This window comes from Protopterus annectens, chromosome 9.part0 (genome assembly GCF_019279795.1).
Source record: "Protopterus annectens isolate FY-2018-M chromosome 9.part0, PAN1.0, whole genome shotgun sequence".
In the NCBI taxonomy this organism is placed as follows: domain Eukaryota; kingdom Metazoa; phylum Chordata; order Ceratodontiformes; family Protopteridae; genus Protopterus; species Protopterus annectens.
In genome coordinates, this window is record NC_056743.1 from 898,236,695 (window position 1) to 898,256,431 (window position 19,737).

The window sequence follows — 19,737 nt, forward strand, 5'->3', positions numbered from 1 at the left end:
TCCAGGGCATATGTTAAATTCTCTGCCTTTTGGAGAATATAAACGCATTGGTGGTAATATTTATGATAAGACAACTTTGGGTAGAGAATCTGACGATGTCACATCCAAGCAAGTCATCAGGGGTTATTCTAAGGAAATTTTGAAAAAAGCAGAAGATAGGGCCAGAGGTGATGTTATTTCTTCTAGGTCATCAGGTCGAAGAAAAGGCTTTATTGTATTCTGGTTCTAAGAAAGTTTCAGAGGATGACATATTTTTTGTCAATAAATTTTCCCCCTTTTTTGGGGATTTTAAAAGCCCTTGTGTATAGATTTTGGCCCATCATCAAACAGGATGATGAGGTGGGGAGGTTCTTTACTGGCAGGGTTGTTTTTTCACATAGTAGATTTTGTAATTTAAGAGAGTCACTTAATCTGAAGGCCACCAACAGAATCATCGATAACGGTAGTTCAGTGGGCACCTTCAGGTGTGGAAAATGCAAGGTATGTGATAAGGTTAAGAGCATTTCGATGAGCTTCATCAATGGGAGAAAGTTCAGGGCCTTAGGGTATTATAATTGTAGCAGCAATGGGGTTGTTTATGCCATTGTATGTAGTTGTCAGCCCATCAGATGGTATATTGGACAAACCAAAAGAATGGCCAAGAAAAGAATTATGGAGTATAAAACCAATTCTGATATCAGTTCTTTTAGCGTCATTTGAAATTTAGATGATGCTTTTAAGTTCTATATGTTCTTCATTTAGTGCAACATGATTTATTAGTTTTCTGGCATGTATTGCTGAAAATAAATTGTAAATATGACTGTTTATATGGGTCCTTGAGGGGACCTAGAATGAGATGTTATATTCAGTAAGCTTTAGTGTTTAATAATGTATATTTATGGGATGTTTTATATGTATGTATTTTTCACATAGTGAAATGAAATGTCAGCAATTTGTATGTTAGAGTTTAGCAGTTTATTCAGCTGTTAATATTTAGATGTATTTTTGTCTCCATGCCTCACCCATTGGTTAATTGTTTTATTGGATTACTGATGGATGTGTATGCAATATGCACTATCCTTGTGGTGAATTATTCCCTGGAAGGTGTCATGCCGAAGTACTAGTAAGCACAGTAAAGCGTTGGGATAGTGACCGTTACTCCAGTTTTCATGTGTGTTTTTTTCTCCTCTGGTATTCACAAAGAAATGACAATGCAGTGGCTGAGTGGTCTCTGGTGACTCATATTTCATTCCTAGCCAGACCTCAGGTACCCAGAATGCTAGCCAAAAGAAGATCAGCAAAGTGTAATGAAAAGCCTCCCTCTGTAAGTTCAGGCATCTTAAAGGCATCCCATACTTCCTTCCTCGATTAAACAGCAAGTTTCTGAAAACAAATAAAAACTGTCAATAAAAATGATTCCAAGAATACAATACTCCAATTCTATTAACCTGATTTTAAATTTAACACTGATGTCGTGAGTAACACCAAAGAACACATATAAATCGTTTGTGAAGAGCAGGTGTGTTATATTTTATAAAATGTATGAAATTTGCAACTGCTCTTTTAAGTGATATAGCTGTGTGTAGAGAATGGAACTTAATCCCACACGACCTCATATAAAAAGCTGCCATAGTTTTTTTCTGAATGGAATACTGTGCTCTAAGCAGCCTGGTCTAAAAGAAAAGAATATTGCTTTGTTTTAAAATCACTTTCAATGTATACTGATCCAGGACTGCTGTTTTCCCTAGTTGTGGATTGTCACTTGAATTTTGGAAACCTTTAACTTGCAAAGAAAGCTAAAGGAAGATGTCTGAATTCTCCTGTAAGTCGAATTGTGTACATTAACAAATTCAGACAAACCTGGACTCATTTTTACAGAGAGTGTAATAAGGACAGAAACTAGTGTCTGGTTTCCCACAAACTTTGGTTTAAACTTTGATAATCTGCCAGTGTCATCTACAGACTGTTGCACTGACTGCAGTTCTTAGGACACACTATTCTCTGTAGACTGTGATAAGAATAAGACTGTTTAGATACAGTAAAAAACATTCTGTTGTCAGCTACCTTCTAGTCTTCCCTGGGCAATCAATTACTGGCTTCTTATTCTCATCTTTTACCTGATTTTATACAGAGTGTTTTCATTTATAGGGTCTAAACATTCACTGTCAGGATGCCAGCAAGGGCATACATCAACTTCATGGCTGCCTGGATGACAGCTCCTCTGTGCAGTTTTCACCTTTGTTTCTCCCCAAACTGTGTATCACCAGCTCAAATGGGCTCTAATTCAATCAAGGGAGACCCAAAAGTCAGCAGGTCTGGGGGGAAAACAGCTCACAGAAAAAAAAATATTTCATTTCTGTTAGTAACATTGTACTAAACAGCAATGGACTCAGACTGAGATGCTCAAAATATCAGGCAGCCAGAGATTATACCTCTGTTCTGCAGCCGTACACAGTAATGTTTATATAAGTATTGCAGGTCTCGATCATACCCCATGGCACTAGCGTAAATATAGTATTATGACCAACCACTACTCACATATTTAGTTGGTGATAATTCTGTAGCTGTACAGTTTAAATTGTATTTGCATGTGGTAAGTATTAGTCATAACTTGAGGTAGTAGTGCTCATCTGGCATAACACCAACCACCACTCGTACATTTATCTGGTGATCAGCAGTGCGAACTGTGAGACTACACTCCCCGACCATCATACACAAACTGGTAAGAGAGATGCACAATTCAAACACCTTAACATCCGACATGAGAATGACGCATCCAGTCCCTCATCTGTGGGTTAGTTCAACCCTAATTAGAGAAAAATGCTGCTTAGAGAAATTCACTGATCAGTCAAGTAATGATACTGCAGTAACAATTAATCGGTGTAAATCACACTCCTTTCCACGAAGCTTAATCCCTACATCTCAAATACAAATGCATCAGCAGATCATAATATTTTAAATATTAGTAGTGAAAACTAACCTCATAGTCAATGGATATTCCATTTGGCCAGCTTATACTAGCATTGACCAACACTACTCTTTCTGTACCATCCAAACGAGACCTCTCAATACGAGGATACTGACCCCATTCTGTCCAGAACAAATACCTACAAAAAAAAAAAACTCAATTAACACAAAACATGGGGTGGAAAAAATACAAATAATTGATTTCTTTAATTTACTGCTAATGAACACCCACACATATACCAGCCTATAAGCTGAACAAAACCCAGACAGAACCAAGGCTGGCTTTTTTTTAAACAAACATCATTATTGAATTATCACTCATAACATGTGCAATCATATATTTATATAAATGAAAACTAACCATATGGACATTTTAATTTGCAAACATTATGTATCACATATAATGCTCTAAACAGTTATTGTCAAATCGAATGTTACATTGATCATTCAATTCTTAACTTTGCTTAAACCTCACTCCTCCTCCAAAGAATTATTCTACATGTATTGTTCCCATAATTCCCATTTTTTCTCCTACTCCCCACTTCTATTTATTTTATCTATTTTAATATATATTCACTAATTCTAGTATGGCTGGTTTATGCTTTGATTTCCATTTTCTAACAGCAGCTTTTTTGGCAACCACCGGAATTAAACACAGCAAGGCCTTGCTTTGTCTAAGCAATTCTGATTATGCATCACAGCTCAAAAAATGATTTACTTAGTTACACCAATTTGCAAACCCAATAGTTCTGACAGAGTAGTCTGCACAGATTTTTTTTTAAGCCTGCCAAACTCATTACACTCCCCAAAATATGTTGCCAATTACCTTTTCCTTCCTCTTCACACATCCAATATTTGCAATGTACCTGAGGAAAACGTCTTTGGAGTCTGCTTGGGGTATAAAAATACCTGTGCAAACATGTCCAAGCAAAAATCATAAATCTTCTAGACTTTTAGTTTCATATTTGGAAGCCATACACACATATCCTCCCATCATTTTTTTGTGGACCATTGCCTTGAGTCCTTCCTCTCCTAAAGACTATGGCTGTAACTTCACCAGAGTTTAACCTTTCAGGGCCTGGTTTTCTCATCCTTTCCATGGTGATGATGATGGATGTTGCAAGAAAAAAATGAGCCTGAGAGCCAGCACTGGCTCCAGAGGATGGAGTGACTGGTTGAATTCTCATGTCCCCTTTGCGCATGCCCACAAAGTCCAAACACTTGCCATGCGAAGGGACATGCAATGCATTTCTGTGCTTCAATGTGTGATCTAACCTTGACTAAGCTCACTTTGTAGACAAAACCTGCATGTGATCCCTGATCATCAACAAGGATTCTACCACAAAGTATTTATATGCACGTCTCCCTGCCAGTACCTACAAAAAGTGTCAAATGGGCTAAGCTTCTTCATTCTTTTCCCCACCAGCTCCAACAGGTGGCTGGGCCAGTAACTGAATTCAGTTCTGTTGGTCAAAGACAGGATTTTATTCACTTACATAAATAAAGTGGGCTGCTATAACATTCTTCTGCTATAACCATTTATGAAGCATTATAGCTCCTTGATCTAGCGGCTGGACAGGAAATGCAGTGGTGGGGTAACGATACAATTTTTAGAGAGAGTTGTCAGTGTGGAATGTAGTATTATACAAAGATGAGCAATATCATTTGGCCATAATTACAAATGTAAGCAGACATAAAAGACAGCTGCTAATGTGCAGTATGACCTTTACCCTGCTGCTTAACAGTTTAACTGCTCAGTTTAGTGCAGCTGACTTTTATTCTCAGTTTCTTTACCAATCTGAGAATATAATTACTACTTTAAGTTTTTTTTACAATGGTACGATTGCTCAATGCACTGTCAATAATGGTGAACATTAACTGATAAAGACTTGCAATGTTTACTTAAAAAATGTTACCCACAGACATTTAAATGAGACTTTCAAGCAGGCACGGTGAATGCACCAGATGACCGTCAGCAAGTGAGAGGAAAGATTTACGAAACGCAGTCATGATGGTGAAAAGAGGAGCATAATGGTTTTGCCTAACAGTCTTAACTGCCATCAGCTTCTATTACACCCTATGCAAATTCCACAATGCCTTAATTATGGAAGAGAAAAAAATCACAATCCTTTATGACGGGGACTCATTCCTCACCCCTATACGATAAAGTGCAGACTTTTTTGATTGTATGGCAGAATCTAACACAAATGTGATGGCTTAATTCACTGAAGTGATTAATGCTAATCTACATGGCTCCATCTCCATAACAGGATATTCTAAAAACATTAAAAACTGATTGATTATTAAGCATTAAAGTGCTTACACAAATACTATACTGAAAAAGTCTGCAGATTAAAAATAAAATTCTATGTTCTTAAAAATGTATAGATATGATATATAAGCAAAATGAAGCTAAATACTTCCAAACAAAATGAAAGCTAAATATGTTTAAACATCATAAGACTGTAAATTAATGTAACCTGGGGTTGTAGCAATATGTAAACACATTCAAAATTAGCGAGGAGTAGGACACCCACACACATACAATAAGCAATCCTGTTTCATGTGCGCGTGCGCGCACACACACACACACACACACACACACACACACACACACACACACACACACACACAGTGTGTTTACATACATGTTGAAATAAAACCAAATTTAGAGTTCCTTACCCTCTCTCTGGGTGTACTGCAATGGCACGGGGTTTGTCTAGTCCTAGTGAGATCACAACATACCGGAAAGAGCCATTCAGCCTGGCCACTTCAATCACATCAAACCCTTGATCTGTCCAATAGATGTTTCCTACAACAGTAAAAAATAAAAGGGAGAAATACAAGAGATGGTTACTGTGAAAAGGAAGAAGGATTTAGTCAGTGACAGTACAACATGTCAAAATATCTGGAAATCGTAAGAGTTAACTGGTTTTACCATTATACATAGTAAAGAAAAAACTTGAGTTTACTGAAACTGAATAATGTAATCCACTTGAAAAAACTGAACTACAGGAACATCTTCATTTTGAGAAGAAGACGTAATCTGTTCCATGGATTCCACAAGCAGATGTGTTTGGCATGATGGTTAAGGTCTTCATCTCACAGTTATAAAGTACTAGGGTTTGATTTTAACCTCAGGTGGTTGGGTTAGGATTAAAATGACAGCTAAGCTGATATGAACCTATCTAAAAATACTGTGCAACCTCTACAAGAATCTGCAATAATTCAGTAATTCATTCATTTTAATAGCCATTTCTCCAACTCAATGTCACAAAGAGCTGAAGCCCAGCACATCAAGCAACAGGTGAAAAGTAGGAAACATTCCTACAGAGGGCACAAGTCTATCACAGGAGACACAGACAGACACATGCACACCTAAGAGAAAATGGCAATACCTCCAAATTTACCCACCAACAAATCTGTGTGAAAACAAGAGACCCCAGAAGGAGATGTGTGAGAAAACTAGAGACCCCAGCAGAAATCCACATAGACACAGGGAGGACGTGCAACTTTAGACAGAACACACCACAAACCATGAATCCAACTAGATGGAAAGAAGCTGTGGCAGGTATCGACAACCACCACTGTGGGACTTCTTTTGCAGTAACACAGATTACACTGAAAATGGGGGTGCAGTAAAGCACACGACAACCCAATTTACTTTCTCAGGACACAAGGGCAAACCTAAAAACAACCAAGGGCAAAGACTCTTAACCGAGGATGTTTTTGCATATTGGGCACTAGCCACCGTTTTTATAGTAAAACTATTTGTATGAAAATACATTTTTTTGAAAAACAAATAAATGCCTACACATGTTCATAGGTAATTACTAGGCTATCTGCCCGAGGGCATTTATAAGCCTAGCCAGAGTATGTCGGCTTTCGCTGCCCCATTGATTAATTAATTGATCCTCTGTCAACCAGAGCCAATGAAGTGATCCCAGGGGTGTATTTTCTGTTACCCATCCACTCGTCAAGGTTTCTCTTGAAGAATGTTAGTGAGGGGCTCTGAGTGATGTAATTTGGAATTTTGTTCCAAAGCATGGGGAGTCTCTGACGGGAATCTATCCCTCCAGCATGTTCAATTTATTGTTGTGGCGAGGTTTAGCTCACTAGAGCGCGTGGCTCGCAGTGACTTGGATTTCTTTAGGTGGAGCATGTCCATCAATTCTGAGTTGGACATGGCTTTGTAAGTCAGGCAGAGATCACCTCTGAGTAAGCGATATGCCACTGCGTACAGCCGGAGTTTTTTCAGTCGGGCTGCATAGGACACATGTTTGAGGCCAGTAATCCTCTTGGTGAGGTACTTTTGTGGTCTTTCCAGCTGTTCGCAGTGTCTTGTGAACTACATCCCAAATGGGGCATTGTATTCTGATAGGTCTAATAAGTGACGAGTAGAGGGGCACTATAACCTCTATTTCTAGATGCGAACCATTTAGTAATTAGATGGGCCACAAAGAAGGATTTCCTAACTACTCTGACAATATGATTGTCAAAGAAGAGATTACTATCTACCTGGGTCCCCAAATCTCTTACCTCTTCTGTATTAAGGGGGTTGCCACCTATGTGGTAATTCGTGGGTGTTTTGTTTTTCCCAAATGGGATGACTATGCATTTTTTGGCAATTAGCTTGAGGCCATGACTTTGACACCAGGTGTCTGTCTCAGTAAGGCGCCACTGGAGAATGTCCATGTCAGCCGGAGTCAACTATGGCTCTCAGTTTGCAGTCATCGGCGAACTTGGTTAGCCATAGTCCTCCTGTGTTTTCCTGTACTTCTGAGAAGTATATGCCGAACAGTAGGGGTCCCAGGACTGAGTCTTGCGGGACACCACTTGTGACTGGTTTAGAATTGGACCTGGAGCTCGCTATTCTTACCGTGAGTCCTGTCTGTAAGCCAGTTGGCAACCCATCTCGTGACGTAGGGGTTTATGTTCAGGCTGGTGAGTTTTTCTGTAATACCTGAGTGGGGAATGGTGTCGAAAGCCTTGGCGAGGTCAAGGTAGGCTGTGTGAACCACCTTTCCCTCATCTATGGCCTTGGTGACTGTCTCGAAGAAGTACACCAGGTTTAGTATGCACGATCTGCCCTTAACAAAGCCGAACTGAGTCAGGTCAAGTGTTTGGAGGTTCCCAATGTCTTTGTTAATGAGTTCCATAATGATGCGCTCCATAGCCTTGCAGACCAAGCTAGTCAGGCTTACGGGGCAATCGTTACCAAGGTCAGTTGTGGCCCCTCCTCTGTGGAGAGGAAAGTACAGTTGTGTACACTTACCATAAATGTAGATGTTCGAGTGTATTCACTGTTGCAGTCATTACATTTGGGTAATCCTGTTGGCAGATTGCCCTCAGTTGGCCTGAATTCCAAAGTCTTGGGTCCTGCGTCGGCTGCTGTCGCCCCTTCCCTGATGTCAAGTCATTAGGGGTATAAAACAAGCAGCCAACGCCATTTTCTTCAGTTTTTCTTGCCCCAGATGTCAGGTGCCCCCTGAAAGGGTAGCCAAAATTTATATATAAAAATATATGCACCAATATAAACTTTACCTTCATCTACAAGCAAATACACCACATAGGTTGTATAAATCAGAGAAGGAAAGATAAGTTCCAGCAGAAAAAAGGGGGATGGCGGGTGGGTAACCTGGACTGCAACAGTGAATACACTCGAACATCTACATTTATGGTAAGTGTACACAACTATATTATGTTCTTCGTGTTTCACTGCTGCAGGCATTACATTTGGGTAGAGTCCCAAAGCTATGGTTGGGAGGCTGGAGCTAAACAGCATTAGGAGCGGCTATGAGGCCCTGCAGAACTGCAGTGGCAAAGCCTGCCCTGGATTTAGAGTAAAGTGGCAGATGATAGTGCTTTGTAAAGGTGTGCACTGAACTCCAAGTAGCAGTCTCTAAAATGTCTTTGGTTGGTACTCCCCTGAGAAAGGCTGCTGAAGTGGCTGCAGCTCTGGTTGAATGTGGCCTAATGCCCTTAGGCACTGGCTTGACATGGTGAAAATAGCAGAAACGAATGCAGTGGCCTATCCACTTTGAAACAGTCTGCTTTGAGATAGCCTTCCCTTGTGATCCTGCAGCATATATCACTAGTAATTGCTCTGTCTTCCTAAAAACTTTGGTTCTGTCCAAGTAGAATCTAAGATGTCTGTGTACGTCCAAAGAATGCAGAATTCTCTGCCCCTTGTTCTGTGGATTTGGATAAAAAGTTGGCAGATGAATAGTTTGGTTAAGAGCCACACTGGACACCACCTTAGGCAAAAATGTTGGGTTTGTCCTCAGAGAAACCGTGTCTGGATAAAACATGATAAAAGGTTCCACAGCCATGAGTGCCTGTAGCTCATCTTGCAGAAGTTACTGCTAGGAGCAGAGCTGTTTTCCAAGATAAAAACTTTATATCAGCAGTTGCAGCTGGCTCAAAAGGAGGCAGGGTGAGTTTTTCCAAGACATAGTTGAGGTCCCATGCAGGTATTGGTGTTCTCCTTGGAGGCCTTAGATTTTTGGCTCCTCTGAGGTACTGCTTTAATACAGGATGAGAAAAGACTGGTTGCTCTGTATTGTAATGAGCCGAAATGGCAGATGCATGAATTTTAATGGATGAAAAAGATAGGCCTTTGCCCAGCATCTCAGTTAAGTATTGCAAAATCTGAGGAATATTTGGTACAGCTGTTTCAGTTCCTTGCGCCTGGTTCCAAGCACAGAATCTCTTCCATTTTCCAGCGTAAGATTTTCTAGTACTAGGCCTTCTGGCTTCCAAAATGACATCCATCACAGCTTTACTGAGAGGTGTGTTTTGTATGATTACATTATCCGCCATGCTGCCAGGTTTAAAGTCCTGAGTTGGCTGTGCAGGATCGGATTGTTTTGCTGGGATAGTAGATGGGGTATTTGAGGTAAGGTCCAAGCTGGGCATTGAGACAGGTTCCTTAGGACTGGATACCAGTACTGACGGGGCCAGTCTGGGGCAATCAGTATCATCTTTGGCTTCTCCTGTCTGACCTTTAGGAGTACCTTGGGGAGGAGAGGTAGTGGAGGAAAGGCATATACAGCTGAAAGATAGGGCGTCCACTTTCCATGCCTGTCTGTGATAAGTCCTTGTGCAGAATCTTTTTAGTTGGTAGTTGTGAGGGGAGGCAAATAGATCTATGTCCGGGCATCCCCATTTCCTTGTTATCATGCTGAAGACTTGTGGATCCAGCTACCACTCGTAGGGATCCAGGAGGTTTCTGCTTAGTTCGTCTGCCAGAGTATTTTCCTTTCCTGGCAGGAATTGTGCCTGCAGATGTACTTGGTAAGTCAATGCTGTGTCCCACAAAGTCATGGCTAGTTTGCAAAGGGGGTAAGAATGTGTGCCCCCCTGCTTGTTTATATACCACACTGCCGTGGTGTTGTCCGTCTTTATCAGTAGTTGTCCCGGATGAAGTAGGTCCTTGAAGGCTGTCATGGCCTTTTGAACAGCTAGCATCTCTTTTTGATTGATATGTAGATGCATTTGATTTGAGGACCATGTGCCCTGAATGCATCTTCCTGCCATGTGGGCCCCCCAGGCATAATCTGATGCATCCGTTGTTAGTGTCTGCTAATGTCAATGGCTGTCCGTTGTTCTGGTGACAAGCCTTCGCCCACCATTGAAACTCCAGTTGCAGGCAGGGAATGACAGTAATCATTGTTTCCAGGCAGTGGCAGTATTGAGTCCAAACACTTTTTAGGTACCACTGAAGTTTCCTCATATGCAGTCTTGCATATGGAATTAGTAGGATGCAGGATGCCATGAAGCCCAAAGCCTGCAGAATTTTTCTTGCAGATAACTGGGCCTTTGTTGCCAACATTTTGAAATAGGTAGTCAGTTGCCTTTGTTTGTCTGGCGTGAGATAAGCCATCTGGGCAGTTGTATTTAAGCTTGCACCCAGGAATATTATCTCTTGAGAGGGTACTAGTTTTGATTTCCTTTCGTTGACTGTGCACCCAAAGCATGTTAGAAGTCTTTTCACAAACGTCAGATGCTGTAGAAGAATGTCCTTGTTCTCTGCTTGAATTAGACAGTCGTCCAAGTAAGGATATATTTGTATTTCTCTTTGTCTGCAGAATGTAATTACTGGTGCCAGGCACTTTGTAAAGACCCTGGGTGCAGTAGATAAGCCAAAGGGCAGTGCATAGAATTGGTAATTCACTGAGCCAGCCTTGAATCTGAGGTATCTTCTACATGATTGTCTAATTGGGACATGCAGGTATGCCTCTTTTAGGTCTAAAGTCACAAGCCAAGCGTTCTTGCCCAGCATGGGCAGAAGCTGCTGCAAAGTCAACATTTTGAATTTTGGTATATCCAGGAATGTGTTCATAATAGATAGGTCCAGTATTGGTCTCCAGGCCTTGTCCTTTCTGGGTACCAAGAACAGTCTTGAGTAAAATCCTTGTCCCTGCTCTTGCTCTGGTACTTGCTGAATGGCCCCCATGTCCATGAGAGATGAGATTTGTTTTTGTGACTCTGCCCACTGATTTTTTGGCAAATCTGGCCAGCCGCTTGCCTTTGGCAGGGTATGGAAATGGAACTTGTAACCTTGTGACACTATATTTAGAACCCACTTGTCCTGGGTTATAATGTGCCAATTTTGAGAAAAAAGTGCTAATTTTCCCCTTAAGGGTGCTGCCAAGAGATAAGTGCTTGGTGCTGGCAGGGGGAAGTCACTGGGACTGTTTCCTGTATGGTTGTGATTTGTCTTCTCCAACTTTGGAGGTAGAAGCACCCCATTGCTTTGACCTGTATGAACCTTGCGCCTGGGATCTACCTCTAGGGCGTCTGGATCTAACCCTTTGAGGTCTGTCTGACACAGGAAAGGACCAGTTCTTTGTAGGCCAGTGTCTACTAAACCTAGGTGGCTGCACCTGTAAAAAATCTTTGACAGTTTGCATAGATTTAGCTTTGTCCTCCATTTTCTTTAACACCTCTTCTGTCTTAACACCAAACAAAGTATCATGCTGCAAAGATGCATCTAATAATTTAACTTTGACATGATCAGGCAGATTTTGTTCCTTTAACCAAGCATGCCTCCTAATTACAGAACCCGTAACTGTGGCCCTGCAGGAGGCCTCCAAAGAATCAAAACCACATTGCCAAGTATGCTTTCCAACTTGTTCAGCTGCATGCAATAAATCCTGCATTTCCTTGTTTTCTGCACATTCAGAGTTTAACAACATTTTCTGTTTAAGCAATGCCAAGACATGTTGCTGATATCTGAGCATATGAAACTGACAGTTTAAGGGCCTTATAGCCAAGGTAGCAGGTGTGTAAACCTTTTTTCCCCATCTATCCAGTGCCCTAGAATCTCTGTCAGATGGGGATAGGGTTTTTTGCAGCGGACGCATTAACTTCTTTGGAACCCTGTGAAATAGTTTCTGGGTCTGCAGAAGGGTTTTTAAAAAGGAATTTATGAGAGTTAGGAACCCTGTAATATCTGTCAAGCTTAACAGGAGCTGGAGGTAAGGAGTCAGGGGTAAGACTAGACTCCGAAAAGACATCATCTACAATGTCTAACACAGGTGGAATGGCTAGAGGCATGTGTTGAGGTAGTAAAAGGAAATCCCTGAGCCTCTTTTTAGATTCTGAAAAATCTTGGCTCTCCCAGTGGAAATGCTCCCTCATGGTATGCAAGGTTTCCCCCAAAAGAATAGTCCTCTGGAGGAGAAGCTGAAGATATAGATTCTTCCGCATCAGAATTCTCATAGGTGGGAAGAGAATATTCCTGATCAGAAGAGGAATCAGAAGAAATAGAAACCTGATCTGAAGATTCACAGTCAGTCTCTTGCCTAGTCCTCTTTATCAGGAGGGGGATGGGAACCCCTGATCAAGGTAGTCAAGTCTTTGGCCATTTTGAGCATCTGTTTTTTGGGCATAGAGGCCTGTCCACGTGGCTCTTGAGTTTGTTTCTTTGCTTTAGAATCCAGCAGGATTACCCAAATGTAATGACTGCAACAGTGAAACACAAAGAACATTAACCGTTGCTGTGCACCATTCTATGGGCACGTAGCCTGTGCAGAGGCTGAGGTTAGAAGGTGCTTTAGTCTTTGCCTTTGAAGCTGAAGTCAGTTTAATATAAAGATGTCTAGGTCTGAATACACCCTCAGAAGCCGGTGCCTGCTCAGCGGCTCTGGACCTATCTAAGGGAATAGTATCCAAGGCTCCAATACCTTGAGTTTCCAGCGGCATGGCCGACTCCACGTGGGAGTCGGTAGTGGCCTGCAACTCTAAAGTAGCGGGTGTCAGGGGCTGCGAAAGCGCCTCACTGAGAACTGGCGACTGGCTTAGGAGAAGCTTCGTCGTCGGTTTTGGACCTCAGTTGTTTTTCTCTCTCCTTTTCTTTGCATTTTTTGTGAACTCCGGTAGTCGGATGGCTATCCGACATTTCTGGATAATTAAACCGGCGTCCAAAAAAGTTTAAAGCAAAATCATACAGACGCTTAATAGTGCGTTGGTTAAATCTAGCACAAAACCGACAACCAGAAACGTTGTGATCAAGGCCTAGGCAAGAATGCAGTAAGAATGAAAGTCCTTATGAAGTATTTGCTTTCCACAAGAAATACAATTATTTACTTTTTCTGACATCGGTCTGGAGCAAGAAAAAAGTTTCCCCAACGGGGTACTTAGCTTTATTGAAAACTTCGGATTTGAAATTCGAACACGAAAATCTCAGGAGTCGGCCAACTGGCACTTGCGAACTGCTTCTGCTTCGGGCACCACGCAGCAAGAAAGACTGAAGAAAATGGCGTCAGCTGCTTCTTTTATACCCCTGACGACCTGACGTCAGGGAAGGGGTGACAGCAGCCGACACAGGACCCAAGACTTTGGAATTCAGGCCGACCGAGGGCAACCTGCCAGCAGGATTACCCAAATGTAATGACTGCAACAGTGAAACACAAAGAACATTAACCGTTGCTGTGCACCATTCTATGGGCACGTAGCCTGTGCAGAGGCTGAGGTTGAACAGCATGTTTAGGTGGGGGGTTAGTTTGTTCTGTAGTTCATGCAAGACACAGCCTGGGACACCATCTGGTCGATTGATGCTGTGTTGTTGGCTTTTGAAAGGGCTGTTTTCACCTGTGCGTCTGTGATTTTTGGGACACTACACTTTTCGGGTATTGTTGTGGGCCCTTTTGGAGGTGAAAGGGGGGTGAAGTCTGCATGGAATCTATCTGCCAGTATGTTGGCAATATCAGTAGGTTCAGTAAATCTTGTGCTATTTTGCACTAGTTCAGTGCATATCTGCGAGTTGCCACTTAGATTCTTAACACAGCTAAAGAAGGCTTTGTGGTTATCTTTTGAATCCTTGGCTATTTTTCTTTCGAAATTAGCCTTGGATGATTTCATGAGGGACCTTAGTTTTTTACTGATGCTGATCAGGGATGTCTTTCCTTCTTGGGATTTGCTTTTTTTCTGAACTAGTTTCCTCCTTCTATTGTATAGCCTGTTTATGGCAGGGGTCCACCAAACTGGTTTCCTTCTCTTAGAGGAGTGAGTCTTGGTTTTGCTAGGGATGGCACGATCCATGCATCCTTGTAGGTGCTCACAGAGTGCATTTGTAAAGGTTTCTGCATCTTGGGCAGCATTATCCATTAGCATGGGGGCTGTGAAATTTACCACCTCTGTCTTAAGTAAGGTAAAGTTTGCTTTAGAAAAGTTTTTTTACTGTAGTTTCCTTAGTTGGGGGTGGTGGTGGGTTGTGGACATCCAGAGTGATTAGTTTATGGTCTGATCTAACCAGTGATGGGTTGATCTCCGGTGTGGAACACCTGTTTCCCATGTTGGTGATGACCAGGTCCAGTATGTTTTCACCTCTGGTAGGGGAGTTTACCAGCTGATCCAGGGCATTTGAGTTTGTACTCGAGTAGTTTTCCCAGTGAATGGTAGGGTAATTGAAATCACACAATATCAGGGTGTTCGGTAGGACCTTCATGTTTTCCAATCTCTCCAGAAAATAGTAAAAAGCAACGACAACTGAAACTAAAAGTACTGCGAGAACGCCAATAAGTGTCTCCACCAAGAAAGGAAAAGGTGCGATAAACAAACTGTGAATCAATCGCGTTTTAATGTAATATAATATAATATAACATAAAATAACAAAAAGGACAACCCCAAACTAACAGACAAACTGATGGTAAAAATGACGAACTGGTGGAAAAAGAGCAAACAAGCAAACAAACAAGCTAGTTAAGTGCTTTCACCCGCAAAACTAGGCTTCTTCAGAACTGGCTTTCAGTTATTACATCACCAAATTTGAGCCTTTTTTGGCGCCAAAAAGAAGTTGCAGATTTAAAGTGATACACACACTACACATAGAAGTGTTTCATAGTAATAAACCAACTTTCAACCCTACTGGTACAAAACACTTATAAAAAATACTTATAAAAACATACATCAAATGCAAAAATAAGTGCAGAAATCACTAAACCTACTAAATGCATCTGGGTGAAATACAAGTGCCAGAGATACAGTAATTTAAAAACTGTGAAAATAATAAGGTTAATGTATTTATGAACATAACATGCGTAAATGTATTCAGTACATACTATAATACAAAATATAAAATAAAATATACCTCAAAATGTAGCAAGTACTGAACGATGATAGACACAATATCACACTATAATATGTAAAACTGCATAAAAACTGCATAAAAAATCCATGAAAATTAATACATTAAAAAATTAATACATTAATAAATATGAATAGGGGCAGAAATTGATGTGTTGTTAATTTTTTATAAAACATTTTTTTAAATTTTTAAAAAAATATATATATTAAAAACGTAATAATGCAAAATTTTTTATGCAATAAAAACTAGATGCGATGATGAATTTTTACAAAATCTCCAAAAATGGTTTTACTGAAATGTATTCATTCAGTCCCGGGGGAGTTGTGGCATCTAACAAAATTGCCACTTCGCTTCCTTGTATTTCAATAAACCCTTACAATCACCTCCTTTGGGGTCAGCCTTTATAACTTCAAAAATAATAAATTTAAATATATGGTCAGTCCCTTCCCTGTCAATATGTCTATAAAGAGCATTGTTATTATCTTTGGTCCTTATACAGTATAAATGGTCGTATATCCTTTTCCTAAAATTTCTCTCTGTTTTTCCTATGTAAAAACCAGAGCATTTTTGACATTTACTTAAGTAAACAACCATTTTACTGTTACAATTACCAGCCTTGCTTGTGATTCTACTCCTATGTACATTGTCTAGCTGTAAGTGTCTTTCTTCCAAAATGTGTTTACACTGATTACAAGACCCACATTTTCTAGTTCCATTAAAAATACTCAGTCCACTAGTATTACTATTGATGTTATAATTCTTAAATTCCATTAACTGTTTGATATTCATCCCCATTCTATAAATGAAATTGGGTCCATTACATACAATTTTGGACAAGTGGGTGTCATCAGCTAGAATGTACCAAAATTTGCTTATGATTTTCTTAATATGCTCTGTGGCCAAATTAAACTGTACAATACATGCTCTATTAAATCTTTCACGGGTTAAAATTGTGTCTTTTACTGGAAGTACATTCCCCTCTTGTAAATCACACATAGACTGACTACCTAATAAAGGTCTGTACCTAATGTTTCTAAAATGCAATATGCAAGTAATAACGTCTTCCATCATACTAATAGGATATCCTCTTTGTATGAATAAGTCTTTTATATATTCCACTTCCACTTTTAAATATTCATCACCTGATGTCATTCGAGCTGCCCTAACGCATTGTCCCTTGAAAATATTTTTCTTTAATTTTTCTGGGTGGCAGCTGGTATATTCTAAATAGTTGTTGGAAAAAGTATTTTTTCTATATATAATAGAGTTTAATTTCTGGTCATGACATGATATAAAAGTGTCCAGATATGGTACTCCAGTTTTGTTAACCGAATGCGTAAATTTTAAATATTCACTACTACTATTTAAAAAATTTAAAAATAATTTTAATCTATTCTCATCGGCCTCCATAAAATATAAATGTCGTCCAAAATACGTGAATAATACGAAATGTATTGAAAAAATTCACTGTTGAACAAAACAGTGTCTTCCCAATGAAGCATCACTAGATTAGCGTAGATGGGGGCGCACGCTGCTCCCCTCGCGACCCTTCTAATTTGCTTAAAATATTCACCTTCAAAAAATATAAAATTATAAAATTGTTGTCTAATACGATAGCCATCATCTCTTCTAATAAGCAGGTGTCATCCCATGTCATATTCGCATATTTCCTTATACTACTGGTGAATGCTTCTAACCCTTTTTCCTTGGGTATACATGAAAATAAATCAATTACATCTATGGTCAAAAAATAAATATCAAAATTCCTTTTTACTGGATAATTTTTTAAATTTAAATTTTTTAATGCCTCCAGAAAGGTGGAGTGGTGGTCCTGGGTCATGGAGGGTGATCTGTAGCAGGCCACAATTTGCATTGCAGATTTGCCTGATGTTAGTTGCACAAGGATGATCTCAGAGGTATCATGCTGCGCCACTGACCAGGAGGTGTAGGTATCCTTTATGAATATGCATACACCCCCTCCTTTTGTATTTCGGTCCCTGTTCTGTTGACGAAACATGTGATATGAGTTGTAGCCCAGTAGTGCTGGGGTGCTCTCTGGAGCCTTGAACCAGGTTTCTGCACAGATGTTGACGTTCTCCATACTGAGGAGTGCTTCAAGCGCATGCATTTTGAGATTTAAACTCCTGGCATTGAGTAACATAACCCTCAGTTTTTTGTTAATTGTGCTGTTTACGGAGGTGGGTTTGACTTTTGAGCCTTGCCTGAGAAAGGCACTATGGGGGCAGCAAGAGCCTTGGCCAGTATTCGAAAGTCTAGGGGTGACAGGTGCAAGCAGTCTCTTGCAAAGCAACGCAGCCTGTCGAGCATGTCGTCCCAGGCTGACAGACACTGGATCCCCTTTGAATGACACCAGACGCTTAGCCATTTGTTGAAATTGATCATTTTTTTCTTTATACTGAGGTATCATTCTTGGTGAGGGCAGGATGCTACTCAGGGTCAGGGTCATACCAGCTTGGGATACATGATCAGACAGCTCTTCCATTTCTCTTTTCATGTAGTCCAGGGAAGTACATGTCAGGTAATTCACACCAACATGATCAATGACAGAGTCATATTTGTACTTATTCTGGAGTGACCTGAGTGCTTGTGTTATGTGGCGGATTCTGGCTCCCGACAGGCAGCTAAACAGTAACCTTCTGCTTGTCCGGCCTAGTGAGTGGGACGTCAGTGTGCCTGATTATAGAGTCACCTATTACTAGTGTGTGAGGTATGTTATTGCGCCTTAAGGGCTGTGATTGCGCAGCACACTGATTTTGTGTTTTATGTGTTGTCTGGTTTGTGACGGGTGGTGCAGGTTGTTTGGGTGTCTGCTTTGGAGGTCTCTGATGCTTTTGTAGATTTTTATTTAGAGCCTCCAAGTATGATTTTGTGTATTTATATGTATTTTTTGCCAGTGCTGTTTCAGTAGGTCTGTGTGCGGTTGGAGGTGTGGTGCAAGTGTTAACCTTCTCCTCTTGACGGTCTGTTCCAGTCTTGGGTGGAGACAGCTTAGCCTCCAGTTTGGCTGTATAACTGCATCTCTCGCATATGTTAGTGTTTTGTGGTAGGAGGAGAGGGCTGTCTGTGTACATGAGGCAGTTGTAACATTGCCTCAGGATACCCAGATTCACCAGCTGGACTGGAGAGTACACCTGAAATTGCCCTTTGGTCATACCTGAATAGTAGGGTGAGCTGCTTAGTCGCTTGGTTGGTGAGGGGGTGAATAAAGAGCCTTGCCCTGCTGGGCAATCAGTGTCAGAGTATATTAGTGCTTGCTATTAGGTCTGAGCAAGTGCTGGGCTGTAAGATGCTTTTTGAGTGCTTAAGTTGAGAGTTAGACTAGTTTCAAGGGAAAAACTGAAGAGGATCCTAGTGGAGCCGGGAATAATTTAGCCGTAGCTAACCGGCGCTGCCCGGTGTGCAAAACCGTGCAAATGCAGTTTTTACAGTAGGGAAATGAAAGAGATAGAAATTAGCCCCAAATGGCCAATAAAAGTACAGTTGTGTAAGCTTACTATAAATGTAGATGTTCGCATGTATTCACTGTTGCAGTCAAAACATTTGGGTAATCTGTTGGCAGGTTGCCCTCAGTCGGCCTGATTAACAAAGTCTTGGGTCCTGCGTCGGTTGCCGTCTTTTCTTCCATGTTGTCAGGTCGTCAGGGGTATAAAACATGCAGCCGAAGCCATTACATCAGTTTTTCTTGCCCCAGATGTCAGGTGCCCCCCAAATGGGGAGCAAAATAAAATTAAAAACACAAAAATATACCTCCAACCAAAAGCAAATACACCAAAAAGGCTTTTAAGCATAGTTAAAGAAAGTAGAGGTATAGTAAGAGAAAAACAGGGGGCTGGAGGGAGGGTAACCAGGACTGCAACAGTGAATACACTCGAACATGTACATTTATGGTAAGTGTACACAACTGTACTATGTTCTTCGTGTTTCACTGTTGCAGTCATTACATTTGGGTAGACTCCCAAGGCTATGGTTGGGAGGATGGATTTATACAGAATTAGGACCAGCTATAAGGCCCTGCAAAACAGCAGTGGCAAAGCCAGCTCTAGATTTAGAGAAAATTGGTAAGTGATCATGCTTAGTGAAAGTATGAACTGAGCTCCAGGTATCAGCTTCTAGAATATCCCTGATAGGAACACCTCTGAGAAAGGCTGCAGAAGTAGATGCAGCCCTGGTGGAATGAG

At 40.8% G+C, this 19,737-nt stretch overlaps 1 protein-coding gene across 1 annotated transcript in view; it reads right to left on the bottom strand.

Annotated features, from left to right (window-relative positions):
* Positions 1-19,737, bottom strand: part of LRP1 (LDL receptor related protein 1) — a 2,772,300-nt gene that overhangs the window by 1,134,984 nt on the left and 1,617,579 nt on the right. The window contains exons 37-38 of the mRNA XM_044083629.1: positions 5,629-5,758; positions 2,960-3,086 (exon numbers count right to left, since the gene is read on the bottom strand). Coding sequence (XP_043939564.1) covers positions 2,960-3,086; positions 5,629-5,758 — 257 coding nt within the window. The remainder of the gene's footprint in view (positions 1-2,959; positions 3,087-5,628; positions 5,759-19,737) is intronic.